The sequence below is a fragment of the Astatotilapia calliptera genome, chromosome 9 (assembly GCF_964374335.1).
Source record: "Astatotilapia calliptera chromosome 9, fAstCal68.1, whole genome shotgun sequence".
Lineage (NCBI taxonomy): Eukaryota > Metazoa > Chordata > Actinopteri > Cichliformes > Cichlidae > Astatotilapia > Astatotilapia calliptera.
In genome coordinates, this window is record NC_137430.1 from 32,866,640 (window position 1) to 32,886,412 (window position 19,773).

Sequence of the window (19,773 nt, forward strand, 5' to 3'; positions counted from 1 at the left end):
AGTTCGCACTGACATCTATTCCAACGTAGGAAGTGTTACAAACAGCTGATCGGATCGGCAAAGCGTGTTTCTGGAATATTATGTTTTTGTTGCTGCAAGTGCTTTTTATGCAGTTTTTGCAAAGCTATATGTGGAAGGAAACTGTGACCAAGGACAAGCTGATGGCATAAGATGTAAGTACAACTCCTCCGGTTTCGTATGCAAAAAAAATTATTGCGCTAGCTCACGTGGTTGCAGTGCTACCGGGATTTAAAAAATAGTTGTGCAAAACAGAGCGTGCCCGCTCTGACCGGCTCTGAAGGGTTATAAGTGCAACCAAAAACCTCCTTGCATTCTATTTGGCTGATAGCAAGTTGCTGAAATCATCTGTAGCTTGCTTGGAAGATGCCAGCTTGTTTGCAAACCCTGGGATTCTCAGGCAAATTCTGTAGTTCTGTTTCCTTCAAACGTATTATTATAGGAAACAATGCAAGCTTTTGGGTACAGTTTAAAAAAATGAAGTAAACCGATTTTCAGTTAACACCAGTTGATGATTTAAGAACTGTCAGTGAATTTTTCTGATAAAAATTTTTTTTTTATTTGTTTCAACTGCACCAGAATTCTTTTTCAATGACTGAAATTTAGACTTAAACAAAAAGGAAAATCTGCAAATATAAAGAGAACTATATATTTGGATTTAAGCCATTTATATGGAAGAGGAATAACTGTGGCCCAAGAGTGGAGCCCTGATGAACACCAAACTTTTACTGTGCTTTTACAGAAAGGCAGCTCAACTCTATCATTGTTTCATTTTAGTTGTTAAGACTTAATGCCTTCAACTTTAAGGCACCCCAGTACTGCCATCAAGATGAGCCGTAATAAATATGTAGTCACATGTCACTTTATGTACAGTAAGTGAAAACATTTTCTCCTGGTTTCATGGTTGTTTCCTATAACAAACAGAATGAAAAAAATCACAAGCTGCTCTTCACTCTGCTGATTGCCGCGTTCGCCTGCCTGTAATTAGAGCTCTGATTACCCCGGCTTTCTGTCTCCATGGCTACTAATAGGCTTTTCTCCAATATGTCAGTCGGATAATCCAATGAAAACAAGTGAACAGTAATCCGACACTCAATCAGCCCACTTGGCAAGAGTTATTATCTGTGCGCGTGTGTGCATTAGGAAACCCCCTCTGCTTGTACTGACTGCAGTCTTAATAAACACATTTGCTGCTATAAACTCTTACTGAATGTCTCGTTACATCACCTGTTGGTCAACCTGACGCCTCCTTCGTTACTCTCGATCTCTGCTGTGCACACCATTGATCCGTTATTGAACGCTACTGAGAAAACGCTCCTGAATGATCTCCTGCCAGGTGATTGCATTTGATCCTTGTTGCCTCCACATAAATGTCACAATCTCAACACACACACACACACACACACACACACACACCTATACTATATCAGCAGAAATTCTAGAAAGTTCAAATGTGAATATTCTTCCAAAAGGTGTCTGATGGGCGAGTGAGTGAGCTGACATCATCAGCCTCAGCTCCCTACGCTCTGCATACTACGTTCGTCTTCATATATAAAACTAATGTCACATTTAAAATAAAATAAAGGTTAATAAACAGTCGGGCGAGTAGTAAAGTCAACTAAGTAAAGACATAAAGAGCAGAGGCTGTGAAGGTGCTGGAGGATGCCCATGACCATGCATTTACAATAATTATACACTTAATAACCTTTTATTTTCTTTAGTTTCTCCTTGTAATAGATCCTGTACTTATCCCCTTTGTCAATGAATTATATATACCTTCACGGGGTCACTTCATTAGGTACAGCTTGTGCTTTAATACCTCATAACTTTCTCAGGGATTCATAATATATTCTGATTCTGATACAGATTAAGTAAAGCTGCTGATGGACGTAAATCAACTAAAGGCTTCAGTCGGCTGCAGGAAAGTTTCACATTTCAAACTGAACCCTTGTAATTTGAAGATGTGAGGAGGAAAGTGGTTCAAAAAATGAATAATGTGATCAAAATGACTAAATATTTAAACAAGAACTGCAGTTTTGGGTCTGTTTAATAGTAGATGTCCACAGTGATTTACCTCTGGTGGGTGAAAGGTTCAGTACATGCTGTCCTCAGCATCTCGGCTCACATTAGGAGGAAGCGTTTAAATGATCAAGACAAAGCGCTAAAAGATCCATGCGACAGTGTGACAGAGGAGGCGGCGGCATGTTCGCGCCTTGCTCAGGGGCCCTTCAGCAGCCACCTTGTGTCGGCTCATACCTGAGACCTTTCAGTTAGAGGAGCAGCAAACGCTGCTGCTGCCGCCTCTGCAGGCATCACACGCTGCCCACCGAGGCAGAAACACACTCGCATATTCTGTCTCAATCGTGTGTCGCGTGGCATCAAAACATTAACCAATGAGCTGGCATTTAGAGGACTAATGAGGCAGCTAATCTAACGCTCACTGTTAGTACAGATGTGTCTGTCTGTGTGTTTGTGTGTGAGCGGGAGAGAGTGAGTCCGACTTGAATCAGTGAATGTCTGTGTTTATATCTTCAGTGGAGCTGATACATTTTCTGCATTCATGTTAAATGATGACCTGCTGTGTGCACACCTGTAAAGCACATATATGTACATTGTGTGTGTGTGTGTGTGTGTGTGTGTGTGTGTGTGTGTGTGTGTGTGTGTGTGTGTGTGTGTGTGGAGATAAGAGTGAGTGAATGTTTGTGCCAGGACATCAGAGCCTGTTCGTGTGTGTCGGCTCTGGGCCCGGGGAAAATACTGAAACTACAGCAGCAACCTGGAGACGACTGAAAGCAACCAAACCTGCTCTGATGTGGGTCTCTTTTTCCACCAAGAGCCCCCAAAAGACTTCACTTTGCACATTTTACTTTTAATTTGATGACAATGATGGAAGCAAAACATAAAGCCAGAGGGAGACTGATAGTAAATGCAGTAAAATAAAACCACTGAGCAATCTCATGAAGAACACGCACTGAGAGAAATGTGGTGGAGAGAGATATAACGTGCTAAAAGTCACCATCCTGACTACACTACACAGCAGCAGGAACCGAGTGACCTAACGGGCAGGACCCTGAAGGATTTGATGTATATCAGATATTATGACATCTTTGTGTTACCTAGCAACCACTCTATATGGGCTAAAATGGGCCATCACATCATATTAATTTCATGTCAATAAAAAAAATCAGAATCTGAACTAAACAAAAAGGCAGAACAACATTTAAAACCTGATTCTGTGATGGGGTCAGGAATGCTTCCAGAAATCCCTGTCTGGGAACACAGCTCACCATCCCATCCACACACGCAGGTTAACGCGTCATTGTGCAGAGAAGAAAGGACATGGGAACGCGATCCAGAAACACTGCTGTCAAAAAGGTGGATGGCACATCCTCTGAACTAAAGAGAAGAGAGGGGCCATCCGACTTGTTATCAGCGCTCAGTTCAAAAGCCCGAATCTCTGATTGGATGGGAGTGTAAGGAATTAGCAGGCTGCACATCTGGAAAGGCAACAGATCCTCTCAGATCCTTCAGTGAGGGCTTGCATATGTCAGCAAGACGATGCTAAACTGCACAATGCAACTACTCACACAGCACGGTGTCATACAGTACTACAAGAGTCTGGGAGCTGAATTGGCCTCAAATTTTCCTCTTTTCTTGCATTATTGCATTAAATTGTAAAGCAGGACCGCACAATGTTTATTATGAAGTGCATTAAGTATAGGATTACTTTGAGTTTGCTGGGTTTGTTTCGCTCAGGCAGATTGTTGTGATATGTTCAACTTTAACCTTTTCAAAGCTGTTTCGAGGATGTAAGTCATCTTTAATATATCTCATGTAATGTATGTCAGGTGATCATGTAAGTCGATTCACACTTGAGCAGAAGGAGGAGATTCTGTTTTCAGTGTGTGCTTTAAAAAAGCGAACACGCGACCTTTATCAGCTCCCGCAGATAAACACTGACCCTTTCATCCCACTTGCAACTGCACACATGTGAACTTCCTCTCAGAAAGTGTGAGTGTTGCTTCAGAGCTCAGGTCTCACAGGGTCAAGTACATCTTTTGGAGCTGTCTTCCCCTCACTGAATGCTCGGGTAATTATTTCCCCTTTAAAGCAGAAATAAAGAGGCCTTTGTTTGGTTTGATCAGGTAAAAGCAGGAAATGTGAAAGCGAACCGATGACCTTCATTCATCTGAGGAGGTTCTTTATGCTGCCGTTCTCCGGCTCGTTAGCGCTACTCGCTGAGCTTTCCCCGTTCGACCGACCTTTCTTCCCGCCTGATGAATAATTAGCGGCAGGGGAGCGTCGCCATTCAGGCCGACACACACACTCTGTCTTCCTGACAGCTAGCGGGAGCAGCAGGGAGGCATGCTGCTTTTTGTGCTTTGTAATCACAGCATGGAGGAACACACACATATACCACATGTATATAAATATATACAAAGACATGAAGACGCACAGAAACAATTCTTCAAAGCTGACACTGCAGCGCTGTGAGGATTAAAAACACTGCTCCAGCATTTGCATGTTAGCAAGAAAAGTTTGAATCTGTGCGATTTTAATGTTCTCAAAGAGGCTGAACCTTCCTTCTTCTTATTTATCTTTCCTCATATGTCTTTTTACTCTTTACTCACTGTTGTCATGTGTACATTCAAACCCAGGATTAATAGTAAAACTACAGAACACATCAAGTCCATCAGGTAATATTTCACATGACTTCTTCCTGTTTTTTAAAGTAATGCAGTACGTTAAACACTGAGTTCCTAAAGAAAGTAATTTGTTACGCTACTTGTGGCATTAACACTCCAGTCCCGATCATCTCTAAAGTGGCCTGAAAGTTAGTTAGTTAGTGCTCTAATATAACTTAACAATATGACACTTAAGCTACAGACCCACAAACCAACACAAAACTTTGTCCTAATGACGACCCACATACAATCTTTCTATTAGTTTTTTTGTATGAACACAAAGCACAAAGGAAACAACAAAACCAGCACAAAGACACTTCAAAGCCATCACTTTGTGGTTGCTCGTTTTCCTTTTGTTTGCTTTGTTCATTTGTCTCTTTTAATTCTATTTTTTTTATACTTTTTCAACATGTTCAAAATAAAGATTCAATCAATCAATCAATCAATCAATCAATCAATCACCATGGTGATTCTACTATAAAAACACGAACAGGTTACAAACCTTTGGGCCCGACTGCCCATCACTGCCTTTGTTACCTTTGTTTCAGGTGTAAGATCGCTCTGCTAGCTTAGCATTAGCTCGTCCGTGTGCAGATGCTCGCAAAGAGCTGAAGTTGTGTTAGCGGCACGATGCGGCGGTTTCTGTCCTGGACAGTTTCCACTTTACCATCACGCTCTCGTCCTTTTGTGCAACAAAAATAAAAGTAATGAAGATAAATAAGCTCCTCAAAAGCTGTATCGGCGTAACGCTCCGGCATTTCCCTCCTGCCAGCACGCAAACTGAAACGAGCTGACTGCAGCACAGAAAGAAAAGCACGTTTGTTTGATGTGTCTCTCCCATTTCTATCTGCCCAGCCTCTGTAACGCAAGTAACGACATAATGGTAACTGAAAAACGTAATGTGATTACAATAGCGTAATCACACCCTGACCATGTGTGATGAGTTGTGAGAAGATCAGGATGGAGATCTGTTTACAATAAATCCATATAAAGCTGTTACGAGTGGGGACCGCCTGACCGTGGGTTTAAACGTGGGGCAGCGTGGAGATGTTAAAACACTCCCGGGACTCTGCCTTTGTCCTGAACATCCAGATGGCCACACACACACACACACACACACACACACACACACACACACACACACACACACACACACACACACACACACACACACACACAGCAAAGTAAACTGCTTCCTCCTCGTATTCATATACACACACAGCTGGTGCCTGCCTGCTGCTGTTAGTCATTTTCCTGGCCTACTTCTGCAGCAGCTGGCCGAGTCGCCGGAACCACTGCTCCCCTCACACACACACACACACACACACACACACACACACACACACACACACACACACACACACACAGCAGCACATAGCTGTGTCAGCATACTGGTGGTACTGGTCCAGTGTGTAAAGGGACTGTGAGCTGAGTCAGGAGGGAAGCCAGGCGGCAACAGCGGCAGCACGCCGGAGGTCGAAATCTGTTTCTCTATCCAAAAATCTGTTGATGTCAGTAAGGTCAAAAGGTCAACAGGTCAAACACCACCATCATCATCATCATCTTTCCTTCTGGGCCTTTCTGTCCTCGCTTCCTGTTCCTCTCTCTTCTGTTTTCCTTTCGTCTCACTTGTTCTCTTGAGCTTTTCTTTTTCATTCTAATTAGCAGCTCTTTCTTCTTTTTCTCTCGCACATTTTATCCTCATCTTCACCCTTCCGATCTTCATCATCACATCTTCTGTATCAGCCAGAACAACATTTTTTTCCAAGAGGTACGGAGAGTGAGGTTCATACCGTCAAGGTCCGCTTTGTTTTGCACTTTCTCTCACTTCCTTTTGTCTCTTTTCACATCTTATTCATTTGTTTTTAATCTCCTCTCGTCTATAGCTTCTTATCATGCACCCGCTTGCCGGCGACCCATCGAGGGTCAGGGAGGTGAAAATATCTCGATGACTCTTCTTGTTAAAACCGATTGGAGAGGAGAGTCAGTGGCAACGCATGGCCCGCCAGGTCACTCAGAGTAACACGTGGTCTCAAACTCAACCAACTTAGAGTTAGTTTCCAGCCCTTTTAATACAGTTTTGTCTGTGTGGAGCTCTGTAGCATTAGACCTAAACAAAAGCTAACCTCAGATGGGTCGACAGTAAGAGGCTTGTTCTCTCACAGAATTTTTTCTCCTCCCTTTCTGTTTTTCAGCCACTCTTCCCTTCATCTCCTCTCTGTTCAGTTTCTTCTTCTTATTGGTTTCATGTTCTCCTTCTTCGATTTTCCTCTTTCCCTTTTTCATCAGTATTTAACACAGACACACAGGTGACAGGACTGCAGCATAAAGAAGGACTTTCGTTCGTGTTCATCTCTCTGCTGTCGCTGCTCCAGCGGCTGATCCGAGTCCAGCCGGTGACAAACGTCTGCCTGCTGTGAAGGACTCTGCTGAATCAGGAAGAAGCGGGTGGCGTGTTGGGACATTCGCGATGGACGCATCAATCTTCTAAATGAATCAAAGCTAATACAACATCTGCTGTTTGGCAGCCGCTTTCATACAAAGCACCGCTCGCTGGGAACGGGCCCCGCTTTGGTTTAACACTGGAAAGTGATGGAGAGTGAGCCTCTGCAAAATATGATCCAGTACCGAGCGACACCAGGGTCAGAATTAGCAATATCAAGAGCCTTTCTTCTATTGTGTCACAGTGAATTATGTTTATTATGTATGGAAGGCCAACCCGTTCTCACTCCCAAAGCGTAACATTTTACGCTAGGTGACAAATCGTCACCATATTACGCTTTCGGCTACCCACCACGTTCCTAAATGACGACCTCGGAAAAAAGAGGACATATGAGAACCGTCTGGACTGAATCTACACATGTTCGCTCTTTTTCTTCAAATCACTTAGAAACACGCTATTTAACATCATTAAAGACCTGGTTAAGGTCAGGAATAAGGTTATGGTTAGGGCTAGGGATAAGGTTAGGTTTAGGGCTGGAATACAGGGCTGGAACGTCTATTACCGCGGGAGTGTCATTCACTGGATTCCAGCCATAACCCGCCGCGTACCATAAGAACGCCGAAGGTCTCCTTTCGCGTTCCTCAGGAACGCCGCGGGACGTGACAAAACGTCGACATGTTACGACTCGGGAGTGAGAACGCTCTGGGAAGGCTTTCATGTCCATGTGCTATATGGTTAGTGCTCAATTGTGTGGCAGTACAGTCTCATGTCCAGTGCTTCTGGCATGCAGGGTGTCTTTACTGGGTAGTATTTAAGCTGTAAAACCTATTTCCTTCCTGTGGGGAATCATAATATGTGGGCCATTCGTGCATTGCACTGTTTCATTCGGTAACCAACAGTGTAAAAGTCAAACTGTTTCTGTTGATCTTAAAGGCTAACCATTGTGCTTTTTGAACTCTACTAGAGTGGCTTTGCATAAGTCATAGTTCATAATAATCCTTGTTTACCGTACACTAGACCTTGGTACAGCCTCTCAGCTCACTCTGAAGGGGAGGGGGAGGTAAAAATGGTGCCTGAAACACACTCCTTTAAGCCCGCTTCACTCTTATTGGCTCTCCTTTAAATAGAAAGTTTGAAGAGCTGGTGAGTGTGGCTTCTGTATTGCTTTCACAGCCTGAAATGACCATATTAGACATATTAAAGGTTATCAAATGGCAGTCGATGTGGGTGAAGAATAAAGCCAGTGTGGAAGTAACTGTAGTCTCACAGACTTCCATGTCAAAATGTCCAAGAGTACAGCAGACATAAACATGTTTACAGCCTGCTATGAAGAACGGTTTGGCCTCTGTGGCTAATTTCAGCCAGTTTTTCATAACAGATTCAATTCAGGCTCAAGGTTAAGGGCTTGTCTGTGCAGTAATTGTACTAGCAGATGGTACAAAAAGCCTGTGCTTCAGTTTCAGTGAGTTAAATTCAAGGATTTTAGCAGTCTGTTACGTAGCACTAATGCAGGTATTGGCAACTTCACACTTTGGACACAGAGCTTTGGTAGTAGCAAGTCAAAATTGTGGCAGCCAAAATGCTGACCCCTTGGCTATGTCCATCCTGGCCATGTTTAACAAGAGCATCCAACACTGTAACGGCACACATGACAGAAAACATAGTCTTGGAAAGAGTCTCTTGGCAAAATCCAGTCCAATTTATGAAGTAGCATTTATTTGTATTCTTAATTATCTATTAACAAACTGATAAATAGACACAAAAGTAGATACTTTTTTTGTAAGCATGGGGCTTGCATTGTTATAATCTACAGTTTGTCTAATTGCTCTGAATCATTCAAGATGTTTGTCACTTGTAAACACTGCATGTTACACGATGGAGTCTCACTAATGAATTCTCTGCAGGTGTTCCACAGAGAGGGTTTTCCAGCTGGCTGGCCTGATTCTTTCTGAGCCTCTTCCCACTGTAACCTCACATTACCTCCCAAAGCCAAATACAGACATAAAGGTTTAACTGAAAAGCTTGACGAAATTAAATTAGTTATCGATGCATTTTGAGTCATTTTACCAACATGTGCAAACCATCCCCCCGACAGCTCATGTGTCTCTTCTGTGGCATGCTGGCTTTGCTGAACTGTGTCTAAGACAAATCTGTGCGTTCCAGGAGGAAACCGGCTGAGTCAGGAGGGAAACAAGGTGTTTGCTTTTCACCTGGGTTAGTCCGTACAGGATCATAAATCTCGTTGTGAAAGTATTGGGGCAAGTGGGTGGCGGGATGGGCTTGTGGTTAGTGGAACCATTATGTGACTGCAGGGATGCATCTCCACTCCCAGCAAGTCAGAGGCTTTGTACTTTAAACCAAGCTCATGACCAAAAGGGCAGCAATAGATGAACATGTCCAGATTCTACCATCATTTTGGGAAATACGTGAACTAAACCAGATGGGAGTGCACTTAATTGAATGTTTAAGTACTACCACAACAAAGAAAAATAGCTAAACATGTCTCTAATCAAATTAAGTTGCATTCATATCTGCATAATACAAAAGATGCTTTCACTGGAAATTGAAACCACAAAAAAGATCCATGCAGATTCAATTTAAAGTGAACTGTGCATCGTGGTTTTCATGTGGATGCAGCCACCCAAACTTTACAACAACAGCTAAACGACTCATGGAACATGACATTAATCATAGCCAACGAGCTGCCCCCCATACTTTCAAAACCCCAATCTAATCAAGAATCCACGAGACTTTCTGGAACTGGTTGTGCCGTGGAGGCCGTTCGGTTACGTAAGCCCTGAAGCACGTGGTTGCCACTGTTGCTTCTCAGCGGTTGGATCCTGGGACTTATTGTGAAAAGTTCGCACCTTCTATGTGTGCTTGCATGGGTTTCCTTGGGGAGCTCTGGTCTCTCCTCCCATCAAAAACTTGCCTCATTCACCTGTGACGGTGCTCTTGACTACAGTACTGGCTTACAGCTGCAGATGGTCCCCAGGCTTTGCAGTTCTGAAATCTCAGGATGGATTAAATGCAGGGAATGAGTTTCCCTATTGGGATCAATAAAACAGATCTTATCTCAGAGGATCCAATTCTAATGCTGAAGTGCCCCACAGGACACCCCCACAGATCCTATGTGTACAGGCCGATGGCAGTACAATCTGTGGAATGCATTTTAAATGCTGCATCAATAGTGTCACTCTCATAATCTGACTCATTAAACTTTTAGTGTACAGCAAAACAAAAGAACTGGACTATGTAGCTGTATCACAAAAAGCAAAAAGCTTGGAGGCTTTTCCACATCAAAGCTTAAATTATCTCTGCTTTTACTTTGAAAATATGTATTCAATTCCTATAACTACCCCAGGACATTTATTTTGAAAGTCAGGCACTGCACGTCTTTGTGCGTTGGTTTGCAGCGTTGTTTCAGAGAGCAGCAAAGGCAAGGATGATGTTTGACCTCAGGTTATTTGACTGATGACCATCTGTCCCGCTGTAGCTCCTATAAATCACAGCTACTCTCTTCTTTTGCTCTGATAATGACCTGCTCCGCCTTATCTTTCTTATCTCGGTACAACGTTGTGTAAAGTGCATGTGAAGAAAATGAAATCTGGCAATATGCAAATGAACAGCTGTGTGTCATCTGCATACAGACAGAAATAAATGTGCCTGAAGTTCTGCAGCTACCGTTAGAACATAATACATCATATTTCACCTCCGCTCTCCATGAGCTTGCCCTTCATTGGCTGATGTTAGCCCAATAAAACTCCAGTGTTCCCCCAGTCTCTCTTGCTCCCCTGTGCCTCTGCATCATTGCCACACTAGCCTGCGCCGAACGGGGTCTAAGACAAATCTCTGCGCTCCAGGAGGAAACCGGCTGAGTCAGGAAGGAAACAAGGTGTTTGCTTTTCACCTGGGTTAGTCAGAACAGGATCATAAATCTCTTGCTGAAAGTTTTGGGGCAAGTGGGAGGTGTGGACGGGCTCTCATGGCGAGTGAAACCACGAGAGTCTGAAAGGATACAGCTCCACAGCTTCAACAGATCCTGAGATACAGAAATGTAATGATTGTACTGGTGAAGACCAGTATGGTGGTAGAATTACAACTTGATATGAAAGCTGGATTAAAACATGGAAAAAGAAGGAACTGAAGAAATCCGCTTAATGAAGTGAAACGGTAAAGTACACTGTTTTAGAAACTAAGACGATGGAAAACAATCTTGTGAATGTGCATCATGGTGGAGCTGCAGTAAGGATGTGGTTTTGGGAATGTTGCAACAAGTTACAAATTACTCTGGTAAAAATGTAACAAACGATGTAGCTTTCGAACTATTCCATTAAAATAAAGATACATTTGATTGCTTTATTTGGTTAACTATTGATTAACTGTTGATTTCTCAGGTTTGACATTGAGCTTTAACACTACTGGTACTTGTATCGATACCACCACATTCACAGCACAATATAGGCATTCTGTCCAAAGACATGGTCTCGGTGTGGTTATCGCACACACAGGTTGCTTACTGGAATGTGCGGTGATTTGATGAGATGGAGCTAAACAGAAGAACCCCTCAAAAGCAACAGAGGGATAAAAAACACTCCCACTCTTATAGATGCTGAACATCTATAAGGAACATAATGACTGGGGTTAACAGTGACCGGGATGGCGTCATCACCTATGAAGATTTAGACCCCAGAGGGTTAATTAAATACAAGAATTCTTTCAGCAGATTTAGTCGTTTTTGACATCGGAGTTGTTGAAGTTTAAAGATAATGAATAAAGGCTGACAAGGACAAAAAAAATCTGTGGATGGGGAGATTAAGGAAGTTATTCTTTGCAGTATTACTTTTCCAACAGGGAGGCATCCATGGACATGCTGCCAGTCCATCTCAGGGACACAACACATGCTCAAATGCACAGCAGCAGCCAATCAAAATCATCCTTTAAATTAGGGCGCTTGTCTTTAATTGTGTGTGTGTCTGTGTGTGTGCTTACTATCTGGGAAACAGTTGTCAGGGTCCATCGCCTCTTCAGCCATCTCTGAGTACTCATCCTCTTCCTCTCCAGGCTTCCTCAGGTCCACCGTGCTGCCCTCTGATAGGCTGATGTCGTCTTTCGGCTGAATAAAACAAAAACAAACAACCAGTCATGGACTCGTCACCTTCACCACATCGACCTGAGACTGGTTAATATCACCTACTCACGATTAAAATGAATAAATAAATAAAGAAGAATAGAAAACGCCTGCACAGATTAGGTGAGGGTGGGTTGGAAAGCAGCTTGCAGATGCAACAACTACTGTAGGAAGGTTAAAGACAATTATGTAACCTGCCCTATACTGGAGCTACCACTTGAATGCATGCAGAAGGGTACCAGCTAACAGGATTGAGCTTAACTCTGCGTCTTGCCTGAACTAATGTTATCTAATGCTAACAGTCAGTTTAACTCTGAGTGAAAGTATTCATTAGTGCCAATCATAGCACTAATGTGAGCAATCAATACACGTCAGCTGTTTTTAAATTATTCTTCTATTTTGTATTTATGAAAACAAAAATCATTCTGACTCAGAGTGTTTAAGCCAAACCACTAAAGGCTAATCAGTCTGAACATGCTGCCAACTGATAGGTCAAAAAGTGAGGTTTTTCAGTTGCTATTGAATATTTTCTCATTAACAGTATAAAAATGGCTGTAGTGGTTAGAACAGACCTGTTATGAAGAGTCAAGCTGAGTGTTTTCACTTTGACAACTGAGGTTAGGAACAGATTTTGAAACCACACACAATCCTGGTTACTCTTCCTTCTGACTCTTAGATTGACTTTAATTAACAAAACTGAGTTAATGTTGTATTAATTATGACTCAAAACTAGTGACTGAACCCATCAATCCAGTAGGAGTTCCCCTACTGAAGGAACGGGAAAAGAAAGATGAGTCTTCTACAGGTCGCCCCCTGTTGGCCATTAAAGAAGGTTAACGGTACTTCCACGCTGGCTCAGTGTTGTCATGCTTATGAACTGAGGCATGCGCCAAAATCAATCGCTTTTCTAATCATATTCCAGCCCTGAAGCTGGATCAGATCTATCATTAACTATAAATACTTACAGGGGTGTGCTGATGTCACAGTTAATGCTAACAGTGACCAACGCAACAACCATAACCACAACATAACACAACAAATACACTGTAACAGATTTAACCTCATAAAAAAGAAAAATTCTAGTGTGTAAATGATTTACGCAAGTCACCAAACTTTTAATCAAAGTCCTTGAAACCAGTGCTGACTATCAGCAGCCTCTTATTCTCATTCTCTGTTGTTATGTCCACCTATCCATCCACCCAAACCTCCTCCCTGCCTTTAAGGCTTTTAAATAACTCCACTTTAGCTCCAACCGGTGTTGTCATTTCTCTGTAATAAAGGAACACATTTCAGAGTGTGTTTTTAATAGTCCCTGGGCAACAATGGAGCTCTAACACACACACACACACACACACACACACACACACACACTTGACATTTTCATCTGTTGACAATAAGAAATCACATCTCCAGTAAAGTAAGGCTTCCTGCTCGCATCTGAATTTGTTTTACTATGAGCGCTGTTCAAGCTGTTTGTATGTATTTGCGCGTTTTTTGTTTGTGCGATTGTCACTTTGCTACAGTCGAGGCTGAATGAGTCAGATTTAATGTTACGTAACTGACAGGAATCCTGGCTGAGAAAACAGAGAGACGCCACCTTCCAAACCTTCCCTCCCACCGCTAGGAAAACTGCCGTCTGTTCGATCTGGGCAAAACTAGACGTTAGGAAATCCCCCCCCACCCCCACCTCTCACGTCCCCCCTCATCCCAGCGGACTTCAAAGGTCCCTGTTTGCTAAGCATCATGGGAGTTTAACTCTACAAAGGGACGAGAGAGATGAAGGGATAGGAAACAGGTTTTCTGTTGAGGCCTGAGGAAGGAAATTTGGCAAGTTTTGTTGACTGTCAGGACAAAAGACACAGCAGGGGTGTGAGTGTGTGTGTGTGAGTGTGTGTGTGTGAGTGTGAGTGTGTGTGTGTGAGTGTGTGTGAGTGTGTGGACAGGTGAGCTAACTACCTGTGTCAACAGCTAACTCATGAATACATTCAGAGTCTGGGAACAGAAAGCAGCCACTGTGACGAATGCCAGCCTTGGACACACACACACGCATGCAAAGGTGAAACTAAACAGACGTGAATACACGGCTAATCTCTGACAGACACACACACACACACACACACACACACACACACACACACACACACACACACACACACACACACGTGAAGAGACGCACACATAAAGTGGATAATATAATATAACACACACGCAGCAGCCTTGGGCCAAAACCTCCTGACGGTTGACGTCTATAATGAGCGGTTTAAATGTATTTCTAGTCATAAGCTGTTTCTATTGTGGAGCCAGAGAGGAGCAGCAGGCAGCACATTCACGAACATTAGAGTCACGTGTAATCGGATTACTGTAATCCAAGTAAGAGAACAAGTACATAAAAAACAAAAATTACAATTAATGAAAAGCGTCTGTGCTTTGAGTGCATCAGCAGGTTTATTTAACACGTCTTCACTCAGTAGAAAAAGCTTTCTGTAATTCATCACTGACATCTGCTGATTTGAAAGATTCTGATGATGTTCTTTTAACCCTTTAAGACCTACCATAGAACCAAGTCCGCCAGAGCTTATATTATAGTTTTACATGCTGTAGTGCCATTTCTGGGAGCATTTCAAGTTGATATACATCAATACAACCATTATAGCCCAAATTTTAATAATATGTCTGCATTAAGTGCATAGTAATTACATAAATTGCAAAAAAGTGCAATAAACTACAAAAAAATTGAAAATCGTTTTAGTTTTTTTTAACATATATTTGTAGTTAGAGAAATTTAAGAGGCTTATCCCTCAAAACTGTAAATACAAAAAAGTTGCACAAAATAGTTTCCCACCACAGGAAATTTATTTTGAGTGTCTTCATAGTTTTATTTTTGAAATGCACCAATTTTTATACACTGCAGGAAAAACGAAAAATAAATATTATAGTGCAAATTTGCAAAAAAGCAGCATATGCATCAAAATAAACTATTTCCAGCAGTGCAATATGAGTCCTCAGCATCCCAGAAACGACACAGAAAGGCATAAAGTCAAACATAACTTTTAAAAACACCAGTATAGGCTCATAAGGCCCTGATGGTAAAAAAACGACATTTCTGTGAAAATGATGTCACTTCCGGTTTAGGGCAGGTCATGGTGGACATGCAATAGTTCGCGCTGACGTCTATTCCAATGTAGGAAGTGTTACAAACAGCTGATCGGATCGGCAAAGCGTGTTTCTGGAATATTATGTTTTTGTTGCTGCAAGTGCTTTTTATGCAGTTTTTGCAAAGCTATATGTGGAAGGAAACCGTGACCGAGGACAAGCTGATGGCATAAGATGTAAGTACAACTCCTCCGGTTTCATATGCAAAAAAATTATTGCGCTAGCTCACGTGATTGCAGAGCTACGGGATTTAAAAATAGTTACACAAAACAGAGCGTGCCCGCTCCGACCGGCTCTAAAGGGTTAAAGAAGACAAGTGAACAAAGACCATCGATAGCAGCTTTGTCTTTTGTTTTTGTCCACTTTATTAATTTAATGACAACAAAAAGTGAAGCTGACGTGGAAATAACTTAAAGCTGCATTCTCCTAGTGGCCAACAGGGGGCGATTCCTCTGGCTGCAGAAAGGCTTCCTGTGATGGTTCTCTTCTTATTTGTCCTTCTGTATTTTGTTGTAGTCTGCTCTCTGTGTTCTGGATTATTTCGTGTTTCTGTATGAGCTCTTCATATTTGTTAGCGTTATGTTCTGATTTTGAGCTTTTAGCTTTCCTGACAGCGTTGGAGTTTTTCCTTTTTTAAAATCCTGTAGTCCTGGGATACTCAATTAAACTTAAGGAGGCCCAGTTAGAGAAACGTCCTCAAACAAAGGTCCAGAATATCATAAAGTTTGCCATGCACTACAATTCAGTGCAAAATATTTTGAAGTATTTTATCCGATCAACAACTGGCTGTCGAGTAAAATAAAGAAAGCATTTCAAGAATGTTTATTATGAATTTTCATAATGACGTGGAGCGTACTCTAATAATAATTAAATATTAATAAAAAGTTATTTTCTTGTCAGTTAAATATTGTTTGCAAACAAAAGGAAAACAGCTTTTGAAAGTGTCTTTGAACAAAGTGCGTGATTTAAAATAATGTTTGAGTTTCCTCTAAGCTGCATTTGTGCGACTGGATTCTTCAGACTTCTGTGTCCGGTCTCCTCGCCGAGCTTCCTGTGTTCACAGCCGTTCTGAATCAGTCATTTAACTGTTTCAGGTATGTGATAATAGTTCTCCAACTTATGCTCCTTATTAGAATCAGAATTAGGATAACCCAGGGTTTGCTCATCATCTGCTGCCTCGGTCCGGCACTGCTGGTGGTTTCTAGATACCAAGATGGTGACAGGGAAAACATTTGGGGGTTCAACAGTTTATGGGCCAAAATTAAATATTTTGCAGCCCAAAATAAGCAAACGACTGAATTCTTATCTTAAACTCAACAAGATGGCAGCCCAAACACAAAAGCTTCAAAAGGCAGAAATCTGAAACCGATGGTGATGTCACAGAGGCGTAATCCATCTTTTATATACAGTCTATGCGTCTGAAACCCTCTGAATAGACAATAAATTGAAAATCCACAACAATGGAGTGTTTAGTTGTTTGTTCAGCAGGTAGCTGCCAGAGTGAAAGACATTTCATTCATTCATCAGCAAAGCCAAGCGTGTCGCATTGTTCGTCTTCACTAGGCAGGAGGAATGGCATGTCCACTACTAACGAGGACCAACACAACATTGTTTGTTCCCTGCAGTCTGCCCTTTTGTTTGTTTCAATCCAACAAATGCAGACATAAGATAGATTTTATATTTACACAAGGCTGAGAGAGAGACGGAGAGAGGGAAACAAGCGAGAAGGCAGCAGAGATGGATGCAGGCAGAAGTGCAGACTCTTACATTTAGTCAGATGAGCAGCTCCAAGTGGAGAAACATCTTCTGCAGCACAAAATAATGACATCACACATGCAGAAAACAGCTGAGCGAGCAGGTCAGGAAACACACGGCGCGTTGGCCGGTCGGGGTGAACGTGGACATACGGCAGGACGGTTTATGCTTCACAGAGAAGGCAGACCATGTTCAATGCATTGAATTTAATCAATTCACTTCAGTTTTATTTGTACAACACCAGATCACAGCAACAGCTGCCTCAAGGTGCTTTATATTGTGAGGTAAACACAACTGAAAATACAGACAAGCCTTAACGAAGGTGAGAAGGAAAAACCCTTTTTTTACAGAGAAAGCTTTGAAGAATCATTGCATGTTTCGTGCTGCTCATGCAGCTGCTGTAGAAGCTTCTGGAGCTTTATTAAAATGACATTTCCACCAGTCACTGACAGCAAACTAGAACATAATTCCCCTTCTTTCAATGCATGGCAGTCCCAGGACCCAAACGAAGCTAATATACACTGATTTAATGTGGGGATCATGTCACATGATTGCCTGGGTTCCTGTGTCTTTACATCAACAGCAGAAGTTTGAAAACGTAGGAGTTAAAACCGATCTTTGCTTCTTTAGATGAAACCGTATGTCCGGTGCTGGTCCTGTGGGTGAGGATGCCTTTCTGTGTTTCTCTGAAGTAACTCTGCAGAGCTGCAGCTCGAGAGCTCATCGACATCCAATCCGGGAGGTTTTGATGTCGGCCATTTCATAACAGACAGGAGAAATCAAAGCCAGGCCGCCGCGTCCATTTCCCACCACCTGTCTCTGCAGACAGCACCTGGACATCTGCTGGCGGGGATCCTGAACTATACCGGGGTCAGAGGTCACCAGCTTGAGACTGTGGTAGCAGTCAGGGTCACAGTGAGTTTTACTAGCTGACATTTAAGGGCGCGCACACACACTCAAACAGCTGTGAGGACAGGGTACAGCTGGCACAAACAGAGGAAAGTCACACACATGCTCAGCTGTTTCTACATTCATGCCTGTAAGAGCCAACCAGCTTCAGTCCACTCGTGCTTTTCCTTATGTTGCTTATTTGTCTCCTGCTTCACTGGTGGATGTTCAGACCAAACATGGCCAAAGCTTCAAAAAATGACATCAGTGCACTGAAAAGCAATCAGCAAGCGATCTTTTTTCTGCTTTCTGCTCTATATGATGTCACAAAGACAGGACATCCTTAATATGGTCGTCTCAGGCACAGAAGCTCCGCCCACCTGCAGTTCAAACCCTCTTTGTGGGAAGAACTGAGGGGCTGCATCGAAGCCCAGTATGAGATCAGTGTGAACTGTGCAAAGCTGCTGTAGTAAAGTCACAGAGTGAAAACACGGAGCTGGAGCTTTAACCTAAAGTCCGACTCCAGCGTTTGCCTCGCAGGCGTCCTGACGGTGGAGCTGTTTCTAAATGATCTAAATAAAGAAGCGCGCTGCGGCTCACTCAATAGTTTTCCAACAACAGTGTTGGTCTTTAGCTCGGAGAAATCAGACATGTCAGGCTTCTTGGATTCTTTGTTTTAGCCCAAATCACAGCGTGGACACGGAGTTTTTATGCCTAAACCAAAGCAACAGTGACAGTTTCAGCTTTTGTGTCAATCCTCGGATGTGTTTGTGTCTCTGCCACCATCCTAATGTGAATTTGTTTTTAAAGCAGCAGTGTCCCTGTACGCAGCTGATCTATGCAAATCTACACGGTTACATTTTAACCGCAGTGAAACATGTAAAGCTCATTTAGAGTTGTTTAGGACGAGCGTGTAAAAGGCTGCAGTGATGCTGCAGGGATTCGCTGCATTCTTGAAATGTTTTGGACCATTTGAATTATGAAGCTTTTAAACAAGAGCAATTTTGACATTAGAGTCGTTGGGAGGTCGAGAGGTGTTATAAAAGGAGCCAGAATGCTTTACAGCAGATGATTATGAAGCTTCGTGATGGTATCCAGGCTGCAGCCGTTGCGTACCTGAAGTACCGAGCTTAGAAAACACAAGCAAACAATAAATCACAGGAGCTTTTATTTGGCGAGAACAATGCCGTCTTAATAACACTCTTAAATTATTTAAAACTTTCCCATCCAGTCGGAGCAAAAGGATCTAAAGGTCAACTGCCAATGACTGCCACTTTGGTGACCTTTGACCTTAGCTGTTGACCATGGGCATGACGACCAGCTGATTCCAATCTTTTACAAGACAGTAAAAAACCACATTCAGTGATTTATAACACCATTAAAGGCTCGGTCAGCTATTTAATCATTACATAACCAAACCAAGGGTCTATTAAAACTGGAGTGCCGGAGCGGCTTAACAGCTTCTATTTACAGTGAGCTGTTTGTGTACTGGAAATAAATTACATACAACTGAGCTGGCGGGAGTGGGGAGATGGGCCGAGAGATATAGAGAGTAGCAGAGGAGAGCGAGAGGACGACAGCAGAGGGGAAAAACAAGGAATTACAGCTGGAAGAGACGTAACAAGAGGGAGATGAATGGCTGCGGTGGCTTTGTTAGCTTCACTACGACTGATCAGCTGTCGCAGCTGCACATTTAAAAT

General features: G+C 42.6%; 2 protein-coding genes across 2 annotated transcripts in view; one reads left to right on the forward strand and one right to left on the reverse strand.

Annotated features, from left to right (window-relative positions):
- The window catches only part of LOC113029618 (uncharacterized), a 430,622-nt gene that overhangs the window by 67,201 nt on the left and 343,648 nt on the right, over positions 1–19,773 (forward strand). The window lies entirely within an intron of this gene.
- The window catches only part of LOC113029605 (sodium channel protein type 5 subunit alpha-like), a 105,546-nt gene that overhangs the window by 22,881 nt on the left and 62,892 nt on the right, over positions 1–19,773 (reverse strand). Inside the window, exon 13 of the mRNA XM_080306823.1 lies at positions 12,139–12,262. Coding sequence (XP_080162949.1) covers positions 12,139–12,262 — 124 coding nt within the window. The remainder of the gene's footprint in view (positions 1–12,138; positions 12,263–19,773) is intronic.